General features: G+C 39.5%; 1 protein-coding gene across 1 annotated transcript; it reads left to right on the top strand.

Annotated features, from left to right (window-relative positions):
- The first annotated feature begins 24168 nt into the window (after window positions 1-24168).
- Window positions 24169-26031, top strand: LOC149183210 (alpha-amylase-like). The gene is made up of 4 exons (XM_089417090.1): window positions 24169-24326; window positions 24477-24609; window positions 24777-25540; window positions 25640-26031. Exons 1-4 carry the CDS (start codon window positions 24210-24212, stop codon window positions 25907-25909), a joined length of 1284 nt encoding a protein of 427 aa, XP_089273216.1. The 5' UTR covers window positions 24169-24209; the 3' UTR covers window positions 25910-26031.
- The last annotated feature ends 200 nt before the right edge of the window (window positions 26032-26231 follow it).

Raw genomic sequence — 26231 nt, forward strand, 5'->3', positions numbered from 1 at the left:
GTTGAAAGACAACTGCCAGGATAGGGGCATGCCAGATGGTATCAAAGCTCCGGATTCCAAGGGCTTTGAACAATTTGGAGATCGAAGTGAACATTTCGTGACAATTGATATCTTTTGGTAGAAGTTGGTATTGGGTTTTGAAGCTTGATGACCATTGAGGGTAAAGCAGGTGTTAGAGACTTTCCTAACGAATGAAGACGGTCAAAAGAGCATTTATAACACTTGAAGACATGACAGATTATTGGAAAGGAGAAACACAGAAATGCTATGAAGCACTTATGCGAGAGTGGGAACTCTTGATACACATGGGGGACAAGATAGTGGACATGCGGAAGGACTTGGGTAATCTTCATGGAAGGACTGTTGAACTCGATGAACTTGATGAGAAGATATGACACGGTGATCGAAGACTCCAAGAACTCATGGATGAGTGAGTTTGACTAAGGGAGAAAAGCACCATGTTGCAGGCGAAAGTCAAGGGAGTTGAGGATGAAATTAACGGGGATTTTCTTGCTCGAAAGCCCGTTGTTATAGAGAAATATGAACTCCAATACATTGAAAGACTTGGGGACTATGACCAAGCCATGAAGGAAGATGTTCGAATGATTGGATCACTTCAAGCGGAAGAATTAAATGTGTGCCAAGTAGGTGCACTTAAGCAAAAAGTGATGGAGGAGAAGCTTGATGGATCTCAAGCTAAGCAAGGATTGAGTTGCTTAGGTGAACCAAAAAGGGAATTGAAGTACCTTAAGAAGGAAGTAAAATCGAAACCTAAGTCGAAAGACTCTTCTGAGGTTGAGTTATTGAAGAAGGTTGCAAAGATAAGACGCAAGATCAAGCCTAGAGAAGATGACGATGCCTTAAGGCTGAGTTTTGTGCAGGTAACCATACATGACAAGAAGTTTGTTGCATTGGTTGACACAGGGACTACTCATAGCTTCCTTAGCAAGAAAGCAACAACATCTTTTGGGAAGAAATCTGAAGTGGGGAAAGAGATGCGTGCTTTCAAAGCAGTGAACTCTACAATGAAAGTTGTGAAATGTGTTTTGAAGTGCACTCAGGTGAGAGTGGGTTCATGGTTTGGGAAGATGGACTTGAGGGTGATCAACTTGGATGATTATACTATGGTGCTGGGGTAGGATTTTCTCAAATCTGCATAAGCCATACCAATTATGGATTGAGACATTCTCTTGACTATAGCTGGAGGAAAAACTATGATGGTTTTGATGAATAGGAGGAGTTGGTTGGGATATAGACCAAGGATTTCTTCGATGGCTTTATATCCAAAGGATCCAGTGAAGCATGATTATTTGGAGAAAACCGGACCTGGATCCATGACTCAAAAAACAAAGGAAAGGAAGATAGTTTACTTTGTTGCGAGAGCTAGAAGGAAAGATGAGGGTGGAAAGGCAGTTTCACATATCTTGAGACACTTGACATGTGCATCTTCTATGAAGGAGATTCACCATGGAGTTACTGATGAATGAAGTTCTAATACTTCTTCTAAAGCAGTGGCTGGGAAGATTATGCAGGTAAAGATCCAACTAGCATAGTGGATTTTTGCAGGTATGCCATGGGCATATATGATTTTCAGTTGACGAGAGACAAGATTGAGAAGCTTAGTTGTACACATGAGGAGGTTGAAGTTGTGCACAAGTATTTGTGGAGGCGGTATCAATTGGATACATCGGTGGATGAGAGTTAGGGAGGAAAATTCCTGGCCCTTGTTTATAGATAGACCTTGGAGGATAGGTGTGTGTAAGACCTTGGTATTTAGGAGGACTGCATCACCGGGGCCTTGGAGATGAGGCTTCTTTTCTTGATGGGGGTATGATGCTTAGATGAATGCAACTATATGACAAAACATTGACATTAACATCATGGAAAACATGTTGCAGATGGGATGATGGACTATGTCATGGACCTGAGCATGGCTTATTTTACACTTGGAGATGGATTCTTGATCGAGTTGAGATTGTGGTAGGGTTCTGAGAAACAATCAATCGTGACATGGGGAGGCTCATTCTCACGGGTTGAGCACTACAGTTGGATTAGCTACCCAACTAGTTCGATGACATGGGGGCATGCAATGCACCAAGTTTGTGTCAGATAGATGTCTTGGTTATGACTGAGATGTTGTGTTGGATGGAGTATTATGTAGTGATTCACATGATTACGATACATGATGGGGTCAGACACAATATATGTTGCAGCGATGGCATGTAGTCGAGTTGGAGGGACCAACCTTCCATGATGGGGCAACATGTGGGATTGCGATAGATGTGGTTGATGGTCATGGATTGAGGAGACTTCCTGTTCATGAAGTCATGAACCTTGGTGGTTTATGTGATGATGGAGCAGAGATGGGCAGAATGGACATTTTGCAGATGTTGGAGCTGGTGACACTTTTCGATGATGTATGATGGAGTTGTCGAGGACAAAAACCATTTAAAGTGGGGGAGTATGTCACGACCACGAGTTGAGCATGCTCATATGCGATGGGCGGCGGTGGAAGACAAACTTTGGCTATGTGCGACGAGTCAAATTTGCGACGATGAGTGGGTGCATTCAGTTAAATACACCCCGACAAGTGAGCGATAATGAGTTGTACGACAGTGCTACAAGATACCTAGAGAGTCGAAAAAATGAGATGTGGAAAATCGGCTAAGTATGGGCACATGCACGATGAGTTATAGGGAGTGTCGAAAAACTGACGAGTTGGTGGTCCAACGTGTGGAGCTGGATGCCTTAGGCGAGCTAATGTGCAGAAGTGGACGAGTTGGTTGGCCAACATGTTATTTTGGTATTCTCATGTGCGATTTGTATGGTCGGCCTGGGTAGGCCGACGCACCGTAACACATGGAGGATGCATATATATTGGAGATGGAAACTTGGGAGAAGGAGGCATCAAACTCCAAGCATAAAGCATTGAGCTAACACTTGGGCGAGCAAGGTGAGAAGAAATCGAAGTGAAGGCAAGGTGTAGGCGGATCGAGGGCCACAATACTGAGCCAAGGACGGAGAAATCCCTTACAGGTTTTAGGTGGACAGTTTCATCGTTGGGCAGGTCTGCACAGTGGGTAGACAGGCAAGCTGAATGGTGGGCGTAGGAAGGTCTGCACAGTGGATGAACCGATGAACTATAGACGAGATGCTAAAGCTGACCTGGCGAGGTGAGTGCCTCTACCCAGTGCGACGAGCTACGGAGGGTGAATTGACGAATTGGGCGCCCTTTCCTAGCATGATGAGCTACAGAGGGTGCTAAGTTACGATGAGTTGTGGACAAACTATGGGAAATTATGCCCAGTGCAAGGAGCCGCGGAGGGTGCCGAGTTGCGACAAGCTACGAAGGGTGACCCGACCTGACGGTGTGGGCGCCTTTGCCCAGTGTGACGAGCTGCATGACATAAAATGAACGTGGGAAGTCCTGAATGAAGGCAAAAAGTGGGCGCTATTGAACGAATGACGACTCGAATTGGTGAGGTGGGTGACCTGACACGACCGTGCTGAAACTGCTAACTAGAAAGCTTGCTAAGGTGAATTGTGGAGTTTCCTAGAAATTTTGTACTTGTAAAAAGTCTAAATTATTATTATTGGGCAGACTCTAATCTGGGAGTTTTCCCTCCCATTAAAAGAATGTAATTCTGCTTTGCATATTTATGATATGATGATGATGATGTAAATGTTATTTTGCTGTGTAAATGATGAAAGCTTAGTAGAAGTAAAGAAAAATAACAAATTGTTGAATGTTAGGTGTAGCTCGTACTCATAAGTATTGGTGAAAAGAAACTGGGTAGCCATGTCGCACCTGCCTATGTGCGGTTGAAAGACCACCACCAGGATAGGAGCGTCACACTAGGGGTGGTAGGGGCGATTCCCAGAATCGACCCTGCCACCCTTGGAATCAGACCTACAACCCCTGGGCCAATTGGGCCATAGGGGTAGGCAAGGAGGGAATTGACAAGGGACAATTTTTTGTTCTTTAATATAATTTTTTAATTTTTTTTTGTTTAATTTTAATGTTTAATTTTTTTTTATAACTTAAAAAAATAGTTTATTTTTTAAATGTAAATTATGTGTTTTTTTAAATATTCCCCCCATCTATTTAATTTATGTGTTTTGTTTGTTTGTTTAAATTTTTTATTTCTACAAGTTAATTTTGATTTTTTTTACATTTTTATAGTTTTTTTTATATATATTTTATATATTTGATTTTTTCTTTGTCATGTTTTTTAATTTATTTTTATTTTATTACTTGTTACTATTTTTTAATATTTTTTGTTTCTTTTTCCAATATTTGAATTTTCTTTCTTTTGTATTTTTTCTTTTATTTATTTATTTATTATTTAAGTTTTTATTTATTATTATTATTATTATTAATATTTTTTTTCTCTACAGGGTTGGAGTAAATGCTCGATTAGCAACCTCATCCCATTATGTGCAATTTGATAGTTTATTTTAAAATTTTCATTATAATGAATCGAGTCTACCCCCACAATGTGTCAATTTCATGGTTAGTCTTTAAGTTTTCATTACAATGGGTCAATTTCACATACATTGCGTGCCAATTTGATGGTTGATTTTAAATTTTTTGTTGCAATGTATCAAGTTGTCTTAGGCTAGGATTTTAAAATCACTATACATTTAGCATTTAAAAAAAAGATACTCTTGGTATAATAACTCTTTCATTTAAGTGTTCATTTTTAAAGCTTTTTTAGTCATAATTTTTTTCCATAATGTCATGGTTGAAATATTTTGAAAACTTAAAATTTTTTTGTAGTCATAATCTTTGGTTTCAATTCCATGGTTGACTAATTGTCAAGATTTTAATGTTTTTTTAAGTCATGATATTTATCTTTAATCATATGGTTGCAAACAGTTATAAGTATTTTTTCTTTAGCAGCATGCCTAAAAATTGTTGGAATTTTAAGGTTTTTCAAAGATGTGATATTTTATATTGAAGTTGTCTTTAATGAGACATTTTGGAAGCTTTTCCTTGGGCTTTTCCTGTCTAATTTTTCTAAAATCTAGTAGGAATTTAGAGAAATCACAATCTTGATGGTAATCACTACACAATCAAAGTGCCCTAGGGGTTTTTAAGGGTGTTGAATCCATATATATAGTAAAAAAAATAGTTTAAATAACACAAATCAAGATTTCACCTCAAATTTTTCCGTCACATTCCGGCATCGGAAAGTCCAAAAAGTCGCAATAAAGATAACTCCTTTTACATTTAATGTCATGCCTAAAAATTGTCAGAATTTCAAGGCTTTTCAAAGACATGATATTTTATCTTTAATGTCATGCTTGAAAATTGTTGGAAATTTAAAGTTTTTCAGAGTCATCATATTTTATTTTTAACGTCATTATTAAAAAACGTTGAAAATTTACCTTGAAAAAAAAGAAAAGAAAAGAAGATGTTATTCCAGCATCAACTCTTTTCATTTTCATGGGGTCTTTTGCACCAAAAAATTGGTTTTTACTACCATTTTTAAAAAATGTTGAAAAGTTACCTCGAAAAATAAAAATAAAAATTTATTTTAGCATCAACAGTTTTTGTTTTCAGCCTGTTTTTTCATGTTTTTTTGGGGCTTTTTGGCTAGAGTTCTCATTTTCAGGCAATAGTTCTCATTTGATCAATAACTTTGTTCAAAGGTTATAGTAAGTGACAGAGATCCTATTTTCACTAGAAATTTTTGGACATAATTATTTTCTTGTCTTGGTACTCAATTGGCTCATATCTCATCTTATCATCCTCAATCTAATGGGAAAACCGAGATAGTGAACAAATGTTTGGAAGGATATCTTCATTTCTTTGTCTCTAATAAACAATCACAATGGGTCAAGTGGTTACCTCTCACTAAATGGTGGTATGCCGATTCCTTTCATATTGTAGCAAAAATGACCCCATTTATGGCACTTTATGGATATCATCCACCATCCATCAAATCATCCTTAAGAGAAAATTCTAAGGTTCAAGCAGTGGAATATCACATCGAGCATCAACAACAAGTTCTCCAACTCTTAAAGAATAACTTTAGTCTAGTGCAAAATCAAGTGAAACAACGGGAAAATCAACATCGCAGTGAAAGAAGTTTTGATGTAGGTGACTGGGTATTTTTACAGCTACAACAATATAAAAAAATGTCTCTCAAGTAAGCCCCCATATTGTTATTGTTTTGCCCCATAGAAGCCCACTATTGTTATTGTTGTGCCCTTACATTATTATTTTTATGTAGGCTCTGATTATATTCTGACCCCTTAGACTCCTATGTATACAAAGGAGGTCTTTTCATTTGTATCATCCAAGAACTTTTCATTTATCTAATGTAAAGGAGGTTTCCCCCTCGAAGAGGATAATTTTCAAGTCGTTGATCTATCTTTTTGTGAGTTGAATTCATAACATTGAGACTTCAACTCATTAAATCAAATTGAGTGTTTTTAACTTAGTGAAAATAGCCATGTCACCTCGGTTAACTCCTCCAAGTTGTTTAGATATGTGGAATTTCGAATTTTCTTAATTTAATCAAGGAAAAATCAAAATTGAGACTTTCTTGCTGCATTTTGAATATTAACATAACTTTTTGGACCCTCAAATTTTGATGTTTTGCAGTCTAAATATCCTTTTACTTGTTCTAATGTTTCATTGTACCCAAACTGTAATTTAAATAATGGAGAGAAATGATTGTTGATAATATTATCTAATGTTTCTGATCCATTTAGAAATTTTAAGTTCAGATCCAACCGTGTCTTAGACTTCTCAAGGTCCTTTCTCAATGACACAATTTCTGATTCCAATTTATCACGATATCTCTCTTTCTCTTGTAATTATTTCACTGAGACTTCTTCCACTCCTTTGGCTTATTCTGAATGAACTCTTAAAAGCACCATTTTTCCACCCATGTTATTCTCTTCATCTTCATAAGCTCATACATCTTCTTTCTGGTTTTTGTTTATTCTTCTGAGCCTATCTATGTTGGCTAATGCACTTAGAAGTTCACTGTCCATGTCAACAGCTGCTTCAAATTCTTCTAATTCAGTTTTCTCTAGACTAGATATTTAAATTTCAAGTGCCATAAGAAGATTCTCATCAAGATTGGAGTTAGATTCATAAACTATTTCATCTTCTAATGAGTTGCAACTATCTTCTTGTCAATACAAACTTTTCCTTTTAGAAATCTTCTTATTGTGACTTTTCTTAGATGTTTCCTTTCCTCTTTCTTATTTTTTTGCATTATTAGTTTCTCTGTAAGGACATTCGGAAGCAAAGTTCTCTATTCTATCACATTGAAAACATTTGAATGGTAACATACCTTTGTGTTTTCCAGTTCCCTTTTGTAGTCCTCTAACAAAGTTTGCTTCCTCTTTGTCTGAAACGTGGTTGGAGTTGTCTTGGTCTTGATATTTTTTTGACTTGCTTGATACTTTAAAAGAAACTTATCTAAGTTCTGGTTGATCCCTTTTCGTTCTCATTTTATATGTTTGATGTATTTCATGAAGACTCTCCAAGGGCAAGGTTTAAGTCATGCATTTCTTCATTTGTTGAGACTTTGACATCAAACCTAGGAGTAAGAAATCATAACACCTTTTGGACTATTGTAGAATCTTTGATTTTATCACCTAGTCCATTTATGGTGTTTACTGTCTCATCCATTCGAAGAAATAAACTTCCTATGCTCTCATCCTCATTCATATTTAGATTTTCATATTGTATCTTGTATGTTTGTAGTTTTACATTTTTGACCTTGGTGTCCCCTTCATAAATATTCACAAGTTTATCCAACATTTCCTTGGCTATCTCGAACTGCACTACATTAACAAATTATGATGGTGCAAGTCCACCTAAATAATGCACCGACAACCTTACATTGCTTTCATACATTTTCTTACTAGCCTTATCTATTGGAGGAGTTTCTTGGTTCTGATACCCACTCCCTTCAACTTGTCAAATGTCCATGTCAAGTGAGATTAGATAGTTTTTCATTCTAATTTTCTTGGGAGGTAAAATTTGTCCCATTAAATAGTGGAGGTATGCTTGAAAAGACATCATCTTGACTAGCCATTTTGTATAATATCCTCCCTTCAGGAATTAAGATGTTATTGAAGGAACCTTGCTCTAATACTAATTGTTCAATATAGAGAGGGGGGTGAATCAACATTCTAGTATCTCAAAATAAATTTTCACTGAAGTCGTTGTTAGTTATTTTTTTAATGAATCTAACAGAAAAATATCAAATAATTAAACATACATAAGAGACACCATATATTCAACGAGGAAACCAATAAAGGGAGAAAACCACAAAGTTTTTTTCTTTAAAATAATGATTGCAAGCACCCACCTACAGTTACAAAATTTGAAAGTACCCACTTGCAAGATTTATTATCCCCTTTCTTCTTTTGAAAGCTCCAATCCATTGGAAAAATTGATCCCCAATGTTTACTAAGAACCCACCTACGGGGAACACCAATCCCCTCTTTATCTTTAAATTGAATGTTGTTTCTGAAAATTTGCTTGGTTTTCTATTCTTCTCCTTCTTTGTCCTACCCTATACCTATATCAATAGTTGTTGTTTCTTAACAAATAACTTTGCTACTAACCTACCATCATTTCTATTTCTCTCATACATTCACATGGATCTCATTATGTATAATACTATGCTCACTCTCTCTTCTTCTTTCTGATCTCTTTGTCACTTCACTTTTCTCCACATGAGAAACTTGTTCCATCATTATTTTGTTTTATATATACTTGATCCTTCTTATTACCATGGGTTTCAATCCATGGTTTTACCTGTGGAAATTATTTTTAACTATATCAACAACCGAATCTCCCTTACATCTAGCCTTAATCTTGGCTACCTCCTTGTTCATATCTCTTCACTAATTCAATGACACCTAAACTAGTCGTTGTGGCTTCCCTGAGTGCTTAACATTGGCTCCTCAAGGCTGACGATGGGAACCACAACCTTAACCTTTATGTCAGATTTCGGGTGGTTGGATCATCTCTTCTCTCCAACACTATTGTAGCTTGATGGCCCAATAACATATGGACTTAGTCTTTAGACATTCAAACTATAAGCCCCTTGTAACCTGGGGTGTGACTGTAGACTTAAATACTGCTCACTACTTATCACTCACCACTTTGTCAACACTTGCCTACACTTCTTGTTGCTTTGACTTCCAATGGTCGATATGCTGATAAGCCCTTGAGAGCTCACTCGCTAGCTCCTACAACTAGGGGTTGTGACTACTGCCTTACTTCTCATTGCTCACTGCCCGAACTTTGAGTCTTGTATTCTCTCTAGTGGTGATCCAATTGATGGAATCGTTGCAATACACTGCTGCACTTAATAAACCCGAATATGTCTGATGCCTAACCACTCATCACTTTGTTGTTGGATGGTGTTCATCTTTGATGCACATTTCTTATATCAAGGCAACAAGTGATGATCAACAACTTTCAAGCCCATTGTTTCTCCAAAATCAATTAACATTGCAAGGCCTTACAAAAATACCTCTTGGCATGAATCCTAAGGCTTGCCACATGTGCTCCGTGTCATGATATAAGAGTAATCAAATATTGTTAGATGTCCCTGTTGACATGTAGCTACCACATGTCATTCACCAAACTTCCACTTGACCTATAAAAAATGTTGAATCTACCTGCCACATATAACCTCCTCAAGTTCTTACATCATCACTTGAGCCATGTATACCTACCACATGACATCCATGTCAATACCACCTGACATCTATGTGGACGTGCCACTTATCCTACCACGTGAGCCACCCACTACTTGCCACTCATCGTTGTGTTGTGTGTAGTTCAGGTCTCACTCGACAATCTAATAAATGCCTAGGTGCTAACCACCAAGCTCCTAGTGACGAGTGGCTGTGACCAAAAACTTTACCACTTCACCACTGTGACCAAACCCTAGATGAACCCAATCATAGAAACTGTATTTGAAGTCCAAAGATTTGATACCTAGAAAAATAAGCATCTTTCGTCTAGAGCAATAGCAAAAATTTCTCAAAAAAAACAAAACTCTCGAAGGTGGAGCTTAGCGAGATCTGGCAGAAACCTACTTCAAATTGAAAGGATAACCCAACTGAAGATCTAGTTTAAAATGAATTCTCAGATATATGCATTCCAAAGTAAGGATTGTAAGCAGATCCAATAATTTTGACGATAATTTCAACAATACAACACTAATCTGAAACATGAAAATGTTCCCGCTCATCGACATTTTCACTCCGGTTCATGGGCTTGTTTTCGGGAAAAGTGTCTATTCAGAACGACCCTATCCCACTGGGTTGTGACAGAGACCTTAGAAACAAACAGGGAAAACTACTCTTGTATTCTCCTTTATGAACTATAAACGAAGATGATTAAGATGAACTGACCTGTGTCTTGCGCTAGTTGTTCGATCCAATCTCTCTTCTCTTTGCCAGTTTCCACCGATTTGCTCCCTCACTTGCCCAGCGTCACCAAGTTCCTGCAAGTTCATAGAAGAGAGAAAATACACAGAGACATGGATTTATGTTCATAAAAAGCTTAGGATCAGATTTAAGCTAAACATGCAAATATAACACACATCAGATATACAAGCATATAGGAGAAACTCAAGTAGTTTTATTGATAAAACAAGAAGATCCAGGAGGAGTTACAACCGATGATTCCTGATCCAGCATCAACCTCCCAGCATAGAATCCCTTCTTCACCTCCAACAAAGCATAAATCACCCAATACTCTGATATCTATCACAAAACCAACAGCAATTCTCTGCAATGTACAAAATTCCAGCCTCTGGATCTCTTGGTGAGGGATCCATATATAGATGTATGCAAAGAGGATGAGTCAGCTCATGAATTGATTAGTGGCTTCTCTCTGTCAGTTCTTGGTTCCACTTGGAGACTGAGAGCCTCTTACTCATCACTGGTCGAATTCAGTGAGGCAAGTGTCATTGGAGAAGATTTTGGAAGCTTCAATTGTCTCTCCACCTCGCGGAATGACTCTGCCACTTGTCATTTCCCACTCAACGCACCTTGGTAGTGCATTCAAGTGTGTTGCAACACACCTAGCCAGTGTATTTGGGTGCTTTGCAACGCAGCTAGCTAGTGGAGCATCTGAAATGATCCTGATTTGACTAGTTTTGAGTAGTTTCTGGTGGAGAACTTCTGGGAGAAGCTGTAATTTGTTGACCTTGTTTCTTTAGGAGCTGGAACAAAACTTTTAGGGACTTATGATCCCTTGGTTTATGGACATTTCATGCTTAGAGCTGTAAGGCACAAAAATGTCTATAACAGTTTCCCCCTAAAGTATGAGGCCGTTTATCGGGTGAAATGCTTTATTAGGAGGATCCGATGTTCTTCTGATGCTGGGGAGGAGACCTGTAATAAGATACAATACAATACATTATCTTCATACTGTTTTCATGATCTAGCTGAGGCGGGCATTCCCATGCTCAGCTTTATAAATTCATTTTCATGTACATAGGACAGACAATCGTCTGATGGTAGACTAATGATTCTAACGAAGTCATCATCCTTTTGGTAGGATGATTATCTGTGCTGCAATGCTGTACATTTCAATGTCTTTATTTTTCCTGAATATATATTGCAGCCCGGATGGATGAAACAAGATCCGGGGTCTTCAATCTCGTCCGATCTTCACTCTAAGTACAAGTCGATCCATGTGAGAAATGTTTTGAAGTCGAACATGGAAAGACATCGCTTGATTACCAGTCAATGATGTAAACTATTAACAAGCGCGAGAGGAATCACCGATAATGATAATGACCCTCAAGGTACTGCAGTACAATTCACGTGGTGTGAATAAAGGACTTGGCGTCGAACACCACGCAAAATCTTTCGGTCGAAGGTCATTGATGTATACCTGTCGCCGGAAGTGAGAAACTTGCCATTGAGGCATGCAAGCTTCAAAGTACTGAAGGGGTGTTCCTAGATCAACTTCTTGGATAATGAGCTGATGTCGACAAGAAGCGATCCGTCAAAGGAGGGCCTTAGTGAATCCCACATCAATGACACGGAACGGAGCAAATGATTTTGATGGAGGTGAAAATGATCCGGTGACATACGGTTCAGGGTGGCGGTCATGAAAGAGTGAAGTATAATGTATGGTAGTGGATGGGACACGGGTGACTTCTCTTGAACATATCGGTGACACTTATGTGATGGATCGGTAGCATTTACCCCAAATGTGGATGGTATGGCATGACCATGGTGATGTGACCGGTGAATGAAACAACCCAACCTGACTCTGGCACGGAGTGGAAGTGTCATGTTCAAGAGCGACTTGCTACCAATAAAGTTTCTTTGAGTTTTCTTCCCAATTTTTCCCCAGTCATTTCTAACCAGTACCTCTTTATTTTTGTCAAGCTTGAGGAGGATAACATATGCTTGTTCTATAATTTGCCCTTCGGGCAGACCCATCGCTATGTTTTAACGAGCCTAGCGATAGTGAAACTCGTTCTCGCCTAAAGACAAGTTTGTCGCTATTAATCCTTTTAACGAGTCTAACGACAAAGATAACTCGGTCCTTTTCCTTTTTAGGGAGTCTGAAAAGGTACGTAAAGATAACTCCGGAATTCCTTTTTCGTCATCTAATCCCTTAAGTCCGAAAAAGTATAAAACAATACAGAAGGGATGAATTTTCGATAGTTTTAACGAGCCGAACAAAACAAGCGCTCGATCTTTTTGTGCAATAATCTCTCAGGTCCAAAAAGATTAAAATCTAGAGGAGGGATAGCACTTCCTGTCGCTTTAACGAGCTGGAAGGCCAAAACTCGGCAATCTTTTCATATTTTACGAGTCAGATGAAAAGAGCTTAAAGAAGACTCGTCTTTTGAGGAACGAGTGATAAAATGGGTAGCAGTTGATTCCCGATAAGGTTTGGAATTTTCCAATCACGGCAGTGTCACAAGGATGGCTAGTGAAATCACTCTTCGCAGTTGTTCCTCAAAATGGGTAAAAAATCAAATGGAGGTGAATGATCGGCCAATAGAAAAGTGGAGGTGACGGTGCAAACATGACCAAGGCTTTAATGGCTGAAAATGCTTCATTCACGATGGTTATTTACCGGAGGATAGTTCATTTTTTAACGAGCTTAAACGTGGGTGGAAACATTTGCTCGATCTTATGTTTATTTTTTAACGAGCTTGAACTATGCGCTAAAACCACTCGATTGAGTGGTCTTGTTTTGATTTTTACCATAGATAGCTTTGTCCTTTCAAAGGCAGTACTTCATTTTTCAACTGCTTCATCAAACTAGTTAGAAATGAACAATATTTGTTTTGAAAATGAGATTAAAAAACTAATACTTTACTTCGAACTACGTAAAAGTAATTAAAAAGTGTTTTTTACCTCTCATTTTACCATTTCATTTGAACTTGGTTTGTTGGAGCTTTGGAGGTGTTTTCCCCCTCGATTTTCATCAGCTGATTTTGGAAGATTCTGTGGACGATTCTCGGCGCCGTCTGGACCAGGTAGGAGCTAAACTCGAGCTCTTTCATTTCATGGTTTCCTTTTTGCATTCTGTGCTCTGTTCCCTACTTTTCTGAGCCCCTGGGGTTTGATGGGCTCGTTCTGCCATCAACGCACCCTGGGTACATCGAAACCTGCGCTGAATGTTGGTCCTCATGAAGGCAGTTTGACATTCAACGCACCTGTAGCACTGCTGTAGGTGCGTTGGGCGCAGAAAAGGAATTTGTTGCACAGTTTTTGATGAAAATTTTTGCCTGCTTCTCATCAAAATCAGGATCTAACTCCTCTCTTGTTTGTTTTTGCAGAGATATTGGAGCAAAATGACCCTTACATGGCGAGAACAAGAACATGAAAAAGAGGACATGATTGCCCTACATGATCCTGTTACAGTGAACGCGCTGCGGCACTGTGGCTTGCTGAAGTTCTTCCGCATCTCTAGCATGACACAGCAGATTAACTTGCTGAAGTATTTGCTTGACTCTTGGGATCCTATCAGCCAGGTTTTCCAGATTAGAGGCAAATCTATCCGCTTGACTGCAGTAGACATCTATTTCTTGATTGGCTTGTCGAGGCGGGGTGCCCCCATCTCTTTGTCAGGTTCGGCCCGAGGAGGCGATTATGTGAGAGATTATGTCCGTCAGTATTGCAGGGAAGGATCTCAGCCGAGTAAAGACGGAAAGATCATCATCCGTGATGTCACTGATAGGTCCCTTAGGACTATCCTATTTACTTTTGGTAGGATGGCCGGTAGCGCATCTCTTCATATAGCCAACAGATCCTATATGCAGCATGCCTTGGAATGCCTCCAACCGAAGGTGTTCAACTGGTGTGACGCAGTACTTCTTGTAATGAAAGAGCAGTTGGCCAAGATAAAGAACGGGAAGTTGAAGAACTTTGGGTTCGGTCATATTTTGACCGCCTTTGCCTTGGAGAAGATACCACTGATGCAGCCGCAGTACATTGCACTCGACTTACCTTCTCCTACTGAACCACGCATGCAGAGATGGGTTGACCATATGTCTAGGCATGCTGGTCAATCTCATATTTCATTTTATGATACCTTCTTCAGGTGGTTTGATCGTCAGGAGATGGTCTACTCCGAGTATCCATATGCTGGCATGGACTTCCAGGGTGATCCAGATTTGGTACTGCCAGATGGCGAGCAGTGGGGTGCTATTAGTAAAATCTCTGACCATATTGTTGTTTACTGTTTTTGTTTATAATGTCCTTGTGCTTTGTTCTATCAAGACTCTAATCAAACTCATGTGTACATGCAGATGTTGGTCCTGTTCGTCCAGTAGTTCGCGTGAGAGTACCAGCTGTTGTCCCAGCAAGAGAGGCCGACGGAAGGGTTATTCTTCATGACCTCGATGTGGCCGAGACTCTTACAGCTGTGCAAGAGCAGGTGGAGAGCCTTACTCTCGGTATTCCAGATGTGAGGATCGACGAGCTACCTTTGCAGTTACAGCGACATACTACTGGTGTGCCTAGACGATGGACTCGTCTCTTACGCATGATCGCACAAGCTGTGACTTGCTATCACGAGCATCATTAGACTAGGGTGCCCCCTAGCATTTTGAGTTTTGGGTCGTGTGACCGATTTTTTCTTGGTTGCAGAACATTATGTGTAAACCATAAACAGCTATATATGTATTTTTGATTTTCAGAGTTTTATTCTGGTCGAGTTATGTGATCCACATGTAAAACATTGATGGTGTGTTTCTTTTTATAAATGTTGCAAATGTCTATCTAACACATAGTTCGCTAATGAGTCGGTTAATGTGTTTAAGTTTCTGGAAATATGCTGGTATTTAATAAGATCAAATTGTCTTTCCAAAATCTTAAGCCTTAGGAACATGCGATAAATAGCTGGGTTTCGGACGGAATATATACCATTGAGTTGCAGTATTACGAGCTGTGAGTCTAGCCTGACGATTAGCCAGCGTATACCATGAGTGATGGCATCAGAGAGAAGTTCTATCAACGCGCTATATTCAGCGATATTGTTTGTTGATTGACCAATACATACACCTCTGAAACTTACTAACTCACCGCTTGGATCAAAAATGGCCCAGGCTACGGAGGACAGGTTCCGCGAACTACAACTTGCTCCGTCGGCATATCCAACACATGGTTCCAATGGGTTTGACATCTACAATAAATGTAAAAAGGTGGATTATTTGACCAAAACAAACACTCTTAGCGAAAACAAAAATATAACAAAAGCATATTGGTTACTACTAGGCGTAGTAACGCTTGAGGTACAACCCATTGCGAGGTTGCGCCAGTGGAATCCCGTCGTAATCCATCAACTCGTAGGCTCCTTTTGCTAACACCCGCTTAACAATGTAGGGGCCCATCCATAAAGAGTTAAATTTACCTGCTCCCATTTTATCGGATTCTTGGTCGTAAAGCAGGACCAAGTCACCTTCCGAGAAGACACGGGGTTTGACATTTTTGTCGAACTGCGCCTTGACTCGTTTCTTATGGGCTTCGTTTGCCAACGCGACATCACAATGGGTTTCATCCAATTGGATTAATTCCAAGAAACGAGCTTCTTCTTCTGAAGTTCCGGGGAGGAGATCGATTGCGAGTTTGAGAGACGAGATTTCACATTGGACTGGTAAGACTGCTTCCAGGCCATATACCAGTTGGAAGGGTGTGAACCCGGTCGCATTCCTTACCGATGTTCGGTAAGCCCACAAAGCTGAGTACAGGATTAGGTGCCATCTTCTTTTGTGAACTTCGATCATCCTTTGCAGCATGCGCTTCAGGACTTTGTTGATCGCTTCAACTTGTCCATTGGCCTGCGGATAATATGGAGTAGAGTTGTCATGAGATAGCCCTAGTTTGGCATCTAATTCAACCATCATGTAATTGCGAAAATGCGATCCATGATCTGTGACTATAGCCTGTGGTACGCCGAATCTGGTGACTACATGATTGAAAAAGAAAAGGGCAGTTGTTTCACCAGTATTATCTAATGTAGGCATCGCCTCGGCCCATTTGGTAAAATAGTCCACTGCGACTATAATATACCCATGCCCCCGGGTCGAGGTGGGGTTACATGTCATGAAATCGATGCCCCATTTGGCGAATGGCCCAACAACAACTATTGGCTGTAAAGGTGCGGGTAGTCTTCTGGTTTTGCTATCAAAAATTTGACAAGCATGGCAACTTCTGACTGCGGTTATGTATTCTTTGAACATGGTTGGCCAGAAGTATCCTGCTCGTAAGATTTTTTGTGCTGTAGCATATCCAGATTGATGTCCTCTACACGCGCCTGAATGACACTCATTCAGGGCTTTTTCGGCTTCCTCATGGGTGAGGCACCTCCTCAGAACTATATCAATACCACGACGGTAAAGTGTATCACCGACGATCATGTAGTCTTTTGCTTGGTATCGAATACGTTTTTGTTCTGAGTGAGAGGTATTTGGCCTGAATTTTTGGGTCTGGAGATAAATGATTATATCTCCATACCACTCATTGCTTGCGGATATCAGAAACAAACTTTCATCCACGATTGATTCTTCAAATGTTTCATCGTTGGATGACGATGGGAGATTGCATAATAATTCTGCCAAAACTAGAGCTTTCTTTGACTTGGATTTTACAAATTCCATATCAAAATCTTGAAGGATTGCTATCCATTTTGAATATTTGCCCCCCAGCAACTGTCGCGACAATATATAAGTCATGGGGTTGCAATCTGACAGAATGGTAGTTTTCCGAAAGAGGACATAGTGTCGAAATCTTTGTATCGCTTGAACCGCTGCAAGCGCTAGTTTTTCAACATAAGAATATTTGCTTTCTGTATCATTTAAGTTCTTACTTAAATAATAAATAGGATGTTCTATTCCATCGACTTCTTGAACTAAAACCATTGCGATGGTCGTATCTGCTGCAGCCAGATACAGGTTAAAGTCTCTTTGATAATCAGGGGCATACATTAATGATGCTTTCATTAGGGAATCTTTTAAAGAATCAAAGGAAGCTTGCGCGACCTGATCCCAGTTAAAGGGTACCCCTTTTTTCAAAAGACGTGTATAACCTTTAGCAAGTTCGGCGTAATTTGGAATGAACCTCCTCAGAAAGTTTGCTTTCCCTTGGAGTTTCTGAATCTGAAGCAAATTCGAAGGTGGAGGCAAATTTATGATTGCAGTAATGACTTGATAAACCATTCAGCTAATAGCTGATCGGGAATGTACATTTTTACCATCCTACGACGACGCCGCCACTCATGTATATGATTAGATATGTGAGTGGTGGTTGTCTGTTTAAAGTTGGTAAGTAGTTTTGTTCTCATTTCATACCTTATTGGTAATTGAAAATGGGTTAAAAAGGTTGTGGCTAAGGTGCTGAAGTTGTCGAACGAAGCTCTAGGCAATTCAATGTACCATTTTGCCGCCGGACCTGTTAATGTCCTCTGAAAAAGGCGAAGCCTTATCGAATCATCATTTAAAGTGTTTGATGAACACCATAGATGAAATGTCATCACGTGATTCGATGGATCTTCACTCGGATTTCCATTAAATTTAGGAATATCTGATGGTAGTTTATGCAGAATCGCTGGCCACCAACGGGCGTAAGCAATTGGATCGTTTGTTAACCGGTTTAAATTAGGTAACTCTAAGGTTGCCACGAATGGTAACTGTTGATTCAGGTTAGGTGAAACATACCCAGGATACGATGGAATCGCCTGAGCAATTGGTCTTTGCATACTGGCATAATGCATTTGATGCTGGTATGTCTGGTAAGGTTGGTGGACTTGACCATTATAAAATGGTTGATTTTGACCGTTTTGAATGTACGGTTGTCCACTGTTTGCAAAGATCTGTTGCTCAGCACCTTGGTATACTTGTTGGAATTGTGGTTGTTGGTATTGCACCAGCCACGGTTGTGAAGCCATGTGCTGTTGCCTGATACTAACCGTTTGACCAAGGTGAGGGGTAATTGTACCCGTCTAGGCTTGTGTCACCCCACTAATTGGCAATTGTGGTTGAGTCGCAGGGTCAATGGGTTGTTGCATTACAACCTGAGAAACTTGAGGTTGACACACAACAGGCAGCGCTTGAACTTGCGACACAGGTACGCATTGTTGCATCGAATATACAACCCTTGGTTGTTGAGGTAGTATAGGTACCCAACCACTTGAGGTAATTCCAGTATAACCTGAATGTTGTTGTGAACTCCCGTATGGATATCCTCCCGAAGGTGGTAATGAAAGGGCGTATTGCCCCCCATACGGTGGTAATCCAGAACTGAAGGGGATTGTTTTCCCTTGGGGACCAGACTGCCCAAATTGACCTCCAAACGGATCAATTTGTTGAGACTCAACATAAGAGTTTCCGGATATAATTCCGGATGAACAAACAGGAACGGACCAGACTGTCGAAATAGCCCCTGGGTGGGTTCCTTCTAGCTGTTGTGAGCTAGTCGGGACAGATGGTATGCCGACGAACATTGTCGGAGTGACAGCAGGGAGTTCTGCCGTCATTGTGTCGGAAGACACAGTCCTAGATGTTGACGGTTGTTCAGACATTTGTAGTCTATCCCAAAGATTACCTAGCGATTCTACAGGAACTTTTGCTGGTGGTAGACCAACTTCTGATGTTGAAGGAAATAGAGTGACCCCGACTCCAAAATGTGTTGGAGTACTTGCTTGCGGATCTTCTAAAATTTTCTCTATCGCAATCAGACCAGGTGGAAGGGGAAGACCGTCAGGTCCGTAAAATATTTCTAGTGCCGAAGAGACAGCGACAGATGTTTGAAAAGTAAGACTCTCTCAACCGGTTATGGATGGAACTGGTTCAGTAACACAAGTGCTTGTTCTCAAACTAGGATCAGTATGACTGTCCTTCTGTGGCTGTTGAACTTCTTCTGTTGAGGCAGGGATTCCAGAAATGTTTGGAGTAATCGGAGTCTCTAATGTCGTTGGAACACTTGTTCTAACTTTGATTGGAGACTTGGATCCGGTTAAACGAGTCCGCTTTGTCCGTACTGGTTTCGCTTCCGGAGACAAAGACGGTTGACTCGTAAGCCTCTGTGAACGACGGGGTTTCAATTGACTTTCTTCCACGATTGCGGATTACTTGATCAACTAAAATAAAAGGGAAAGTATGTTTCCATGTTAAATGAATTTTAGACGCTTTTGACACAACTTGCTTTTTCAGTTTTAAAGAGTCGAGAAAAAACAAAAGATGACTCTAGTCTCCTTCGATTTTTAATGAGCCTGAAGTGACAAGTGCTCAGATGGACCTTTTCCGTTAAGGAGTCTGAAAGGGAACGAAAGGGACTGCTCTGGAGGTCTAGGTAGAGGGAGTGCCAAACCAATCGCAAAACCGCAGAATACTTTTTAGGGTATGGCAGTCAATCTTCCCGAATGCTGTGTTCGGTGCATTACGATCAGTAGGGCGGCCGACACGGCTTCCTATGGATAAAGGTTTTATGCCTATAGGGGTCTCCCAATATATACTCGACGGTACGTGGGAGCACAAGTCCGTACTGGCACTTATCGTCTCAAAGTGGAGGAATCACCCAACCATCAGTGAGGACAACAGTTACCAGGCTTTACGATGCCGGAATACGTCTCTAGCTTAGACCTCTAGATGTTGTGCGTTAAGTTACAAAGCGTTGTTAAGTTCATTGAATTTATTTTAGGTTGATCTTTCTTATGAAGTTTGCCTTTTGGGTTCACCACGAGATGTAGATGTAATTCCTAAAATGCAATCTAAAGATGATAAGCAAGCTTTTATCTCTTTTCAGCAATGAAAATGCTAGCTACAAGGGGAAAAGAAAGACACAATATTTTCTCAAAGAGCAAAGAGCACACTGTAAATGCACTTTTCCTAAATCAAGCCATACAAACTGTCAATATGAAAATGAACTTGTGCATGTATTTGTTTTTCACTTTCTTAATATTGATGCCTAAAAAGAAAGTTGTTGTACAAATTTGAATTCGATTTCAAGTGAAAAACACAAACAAGCTTATTTTCAAAATCAAAAGGTAGAGACGATTACGACACTTTATGATTTAGAAATAAACACTTGTTTTGACACTAGAAATTCACAAATTCAAACCAAAGGCAAAAGTAAAAGCGTAATCAACTGTCAACAGCAAATATGCTCTCTCCTAAGATAAAAAACGACACTTACGACAAATCTAGATCTAAGGGCGACAGTATGACTAGTTTACTTTTGCAATGGGAAACTGTAAATGACGTAACAAACACACAAAAAACAAATACAGTTTCTTTTGTACAATTGAGGCGGAATTAAGGCAAAGAAAAGGGGCTTTTAAACAGACAAACACACTAATCACAGGCTGCAAAAATCAGAGGCAAAACTGGAAAAAGTGAGCAAAGAACCTCAGCTAGGCAGCGCTAGGCTGATCAACGCACCTGCTACATAGAGAAACTGAATTGCAACGCAGGTAGCCCTCTCGGGAACTGCGCTGAAATGTAGAGTCTCTTCACAGAGCCTGCGCTGAAGCAGAAACGAGAATTCTCTCCGAGTTCTGGGTCACGGTTTGCAGTTTAATAGATGGTTTTTGGCTGGGTAAAAGCAATCAATTGTGTACAATCAGAGGGTTGATTTACAAGAGGTTTAAGAGCTATCATAAAGGGTAATCAGATCATTTGTGAGTCAACTGTTCAGATCATAAACAGGCCCAGTGAATGGACTAGAGTAGCAGATGTCTACTTTGCATTTGTAAATGGCAAATGCAGTTCGATTCGCTACTCCTAAGTTTATGAGATGAACAACAATAGAAACACAAATAAACTAACTAGACACGCTCCCCAGCGGAGTCGCCATTTTGTTTTCGGGAAAAGTGTCTATTCAGAACGACCCTATCCCACTAGGTTGTGACAGAGACCTCAGAAACAAACAGGGAAAAATACTCTTGTATTCTCCTTTATGAACTATAAACGAAGATGATTAAGATGAACCGACCTGTGTCTTGCGCTAGTTGTTCGATCCAATCTCTCTTCTCTTTGCCAGTTTCCACCGATTTGCTCCCTCACTTGCCCAACGTCACCAAGTTCCTGCAAGTTCATAGAAGAGAGAAACTACACAAAGACATGGATTTATGTTCATAAAAAGTTTAGGATCAGATTTAAGCTAAACATACAAATATAACACACATCAGATATACAAGCATATAGGAGAAACTCAAGTAGTTTTATTGATAAAACAAGAAGATCCAGGAGGAGTTACAACCGATGATTCCTGATTCAGCATCAACCTCCCAGCATAGAATCCCTTCTTCACCTCCAACAAAGCATAAATCACCCAATACTCTGATATCTATCACAAAACCAACAGCAATTCTCTGCAATGTACAAAATTCCAGCCTCTGGATCTCTTGGTGAGGGATCCATATATAGGTGTATGCAAAGAGGATGAGTCAGCTCATGAATTGATTAGTGGCTTCTCTCTGTCAGTTCTTGGTTCCACTTGGAGACTGAGAGCCTCTTACTCATCACTGGTCGAATTCAGTGAGGCAAGTGTCATTGGAGAAGATTCTGGAAGCTTCCATTGTCTCTCCACCTCGCGGAATGACTCTGCCACTTGTCATTTCCCGCTCAACGCACCCTGGTAGTGCATTCAAGTGCGTTGCAACGCACCTAGCCAGTGTATTTGGGTGCTTTGCAACGCAGCTAGCTAGTGGAGCATCTGAAATGATCCTGATTTGACTAGTTTTGAGTAGTTTCTGGTGGAGAACTTCTGGGAGAAGCTGTAATTTGTTGACCTTGTTTCTTTAGGAGCTGGAACAACACTTTTAGGGACTTAGGATCCCTTGGTTTATGGACATTTCATGCTTAGAGCTGTAAGGCACAAAAATGTCTATAACAGGGCTTCACAGGAAATGTCGCAAACATATATGAACAAGGGACATAAAAAAATTTAATTTAATAGATGTCTGACATCCATGGTCATCGAAATTTAATTTAATAATTGTTTTACATTCACCATTTTCACTTCGATTCATGGGCTTCACGGGAAATCTGAAAAAGAAATATGAACACGAGACGTAAAAAACTTAATTTAATAAATGTTTGACATCCGCGGTCACCGAAATTTAATTTAATAGTTGTTTTACATATGATTTGGTATAAACCCAATGCTTGCAAATGACAATGATGGTAGAAAAATATCATAAATGTTCATGTCATAATAGGATTATATGACAATTAATTTTAAAGTGTTAAATCAACAAAGAAAATATGTTTGAGCATTATTATTTATTAAATAATAATCATTAGTTTTCAACGAAAATGGAGTAAAACTTAAGAACACATACTAGGTATCCATTAGAAAACTCATCTTTGGTATACCCATGGGTATCAATTAACATAACCATATTAATAAAGTGGTTGATATTCATTGATTGATATTACTTTCCACCTTTCACACACTGATTAACACCATTAATTTTAAAAAGTAAAAAATAATATTAATAAATATATGCTAATCATTTTATTAATATAATAATATTATTCAAATACTTTTAATTGTTAAAAACATTTTCAAAACTACAATTTAAATAATAATAATAAAAAAAAATTATCATTAACTATATTAAAAATTATAGCGAAACAGACGAATAAAATGTTTAAACTCCACCCAAAAAATCAGTGAAATAAGGTGTGAAATACATGGACATGAATGTAGGAGAAATCACAAAAGGAAACTTTTCACATACCAAAAAGACTTGAATAAAAAGTTTAAACTCCACCCAAAAATCAGTGAGATAGGGTGTGAGATACATGGATATGAATGGAGGAGAAATCCCAAAAGGAAACTTTTCACATAGGAAAAAGACTTAAAATAAAAAATTTAAACTCCACCCAAAAAATCAGTGAGATAGGGTGTGAGATACATGGATATGAATAGAGGAGAAATTACAAAAGGAAACTTTTCACATACGAAACAGACTTGAATAAAATGTTTAAACTCCACCCAAAAAATTAGTCAGATAGGGTGTGAGATACAGGGATATGAATGAAAGAGAAATCACAAAAAGAAACTTTTCACATACTAAAAAGACATGAATAAAAAGTTTAAAACTCCACCCAATAAATCAGTGAGATAATAAATCAATGAGATAGGGTGTGAGATACATGGATATGAATGCAGGAGAAATAAAAAAAACTATTCGCATACAAAAAAGACTTGAATAAAAAGTTTAAACTCCATCCAAAAAATCAGTGAGATAGAGTGTGAGATACATGAATATGAATGAAGGAGAAATCACAAAAAAATACTTATCACATATCGTATGTGAAAAAGTCGTTTGACAAAACAAAAGTGACTTGATATTGCGTTGTTAGTCTAATCCGCACAAATTTTTGTGTGGAAATGTCGCTGGACAAAACAAAAGTGACTTGATATTGCGTTCCTAGTCGTCTAATACACACAAAAGTGACTTGACTAATCCACACAAAGTAGAATATAGATTCAAGTTGATTTCCAGAAGCTTATCTCGATGGTTGATTTCCAAAATATATGGCAGTAGTCAAATAATTGACCACGACTATAATTTTCTAATGTTCAAATATTCAAAATATTATAGATATGGCAGTAGTCAAATAATTGACCACGATTATAATTTTCTGATGTTCACATATTCAGGAAATCAGCCATCGATATAAGGATGCCCTGCCCCTTCAAGTCAGATCACCACAGCAGATTAGAATAGAATGGCCAAGTTTCGATCGCTGTCTTTATTATTATGGTTCTCCTGCATCATAGTCAATGCAGCTTCTCCTGCACAAGCACAAGCTACAACGCCTCCTCTGAATACCCTCTTACTTCAGGTGAGATCACATTCATTCTTTCATTCATGAATTGTTAGGCAGGAAGGACTGATTTTAATTATGCTACTGCTGCGTATTTAGAATTGCATGTCATATGGTTTTTGTTGGACTCCAAATGACGGGCTGGTCTTCATATGCTAACCTTTCCAGGGCTTCAATTGGGAATCGGCCAAGAGTTCTACTCCTTGGTATAACGTATTGAAGGGAATTGTAGACGATGCAGCGGACGCCGGCATTACGTACGTCTGGTTTCCGCCGCCCTCACAATCTGGCGCCCCTGAAGGTATGTATACGGATTTAGTGGGTTTCATGGTTTTTTCGAGGTAACTTACCATTGAGAGAGCCCATAAAGCATACTGGAAGCATACGGGGCAGATGAAAGTTGTGATGGAAGTATGATAAAAGTCACAAATTCCAATCGAAATCTGTTTGTATTTTGTGATAAATTAGGTTATTTGCCAGCGAAGCTCTATGATTTAGACTCGTCCAAGTACGGGAGCGAGCAACAACTAAAGGATGCCGTGAATGCGTTCCACCAAAAGGGAATTGCGATTATGGGCGACATCGTGATAAACCATCGGAACGGGACAAAGCAGGACGATAAAGGATATTGGTGCGTGTTTGAGGGCGGGAAGGGGGACGGGACTCTGGACTGGGGACCCTGGGCAGTCACCGTGAATGACCAGCCATATCCGTGCGGCTCCGGCCAGGCGGACACAGGAGGGGACTTCAAGTTAGCCCCGGACGTGGACCACACCAATCCCAAGATACAGCAAGATTTGTCGGAGTGGATGAATTGGCTCAAGTCCAATGTCGGATTTGATGGCTGGAGGTTCGACTACGTCAAGGGCTACGCCGCAAACCTGGTGGGCGGCTATATACAAAACACCAGCCCCAATTTCGCAGTTGGGGAAATGTGGGACGAAGATCGCCAAAAGGTGGTGGATTGGGTGCACTCAACGGGTGACCGCGCCTTCGCTTTCGATTTTCCTACCAAAGGGATCCTTCAGGAGGCATTTCAATCCAATAACCTCTCGCGCCTAAAGGATTCCGACGGAAAACCCGCCGGCATGATCGGCCTGTTGCCCCAGAAGGCGGTCACCTTCATTGAAAATCACGACACCGCCCCCCCCCAGAACATATGGCCCTTCCCCACTGATAAACTGGTACAGGGCTACACCTACATTCTGACTCACCCCGGCATTCCGACCATCGTAATAATCTTCTATACTCTTTTCTTGCATTATTTGCGACTAATTAAGGTGGATATTTAGTTTAGTTAAATATTGATCACGTTGTTTTTTAATGTGCAGTTTTATGATCATTTCGTGAACGGGTTGAAAAATGAAATTAAAATCCTGACTGCCATACGCAAGAGAAATAACATAAATGCTAACAGCAATTGCAGAATTATAACTGCGGAGAGCGACCTGTACATGGCAGCCATTGACGAAAAGATTGTGATGAAGATCGGGCCGAAGGATGATATAGGAGAGTCCAACACGCCTTCTCCAGACTTCCACGTCGTTGCTTCTGGGAACCACTATTGCGTGTGGGAAAAGAACAGCTCCTCCGCTCACTGAGGTCCATCGCCAGCCAAGCAGCAAAAATATCTATTTGCATAAATAATGTCAAGTCCAGTTGTGAAATGTTTGACAAATTTCTAAATAAATATCATATTTTGCCGGTACTTTTATTAACACTATTCACGCGTCGGTAACCTGTTATCTTCTTTTGCTGACTCATTATGAATATCGAAAATACTTAAATTTTTAAATCACGGAAAGATGCGGTATACGGATTAATATTCTCTATTTTCTTTTATGTATATATATGTTTTTTCAATTTTACAGGTTTATAAAAAATAATATTAATATACAATATTTTATTTTAATAAATAACTTT

Source organism: Pinus tabuliformis, chromosome 3_2 (genome assembly GCF_031772625.1).
Source record: "Pinus tabuliformis cultivar Carrire ecotype Pingquan chromosome 3_2, CPIR1, whole genome shotgun sequence".
NCBI classification, from domain to species: Eukaryota; Viridiplantae; Streptophyta; class Pinopsida; order Pinales; family Pinaceae; genus Pinus; species Pinus tabuliformis.

Coding starts and splice junctions, on each gene's coding strand:
- LOC149183210 (XM_089417090.1), top strand. CDS start 24,210: ATGGCCAAGTTTCGATCGCTGTCTTTATTATTATGGTTCTCCTGCATC. Junction 24,327..24,476: donor TGAATACCCTCTTACTTCAG/GTGAGATCACAT, acceptor TAACCTTTCCAG/GGCTTCAATTGGGAATCGGC. Junction 25,541..25,639: donor ACCCCGGCATTCCGACCATC/GTAATAATCTTC, acceptor TTTAATGTGCAG/TTTTATGATCATTTCGTGAA.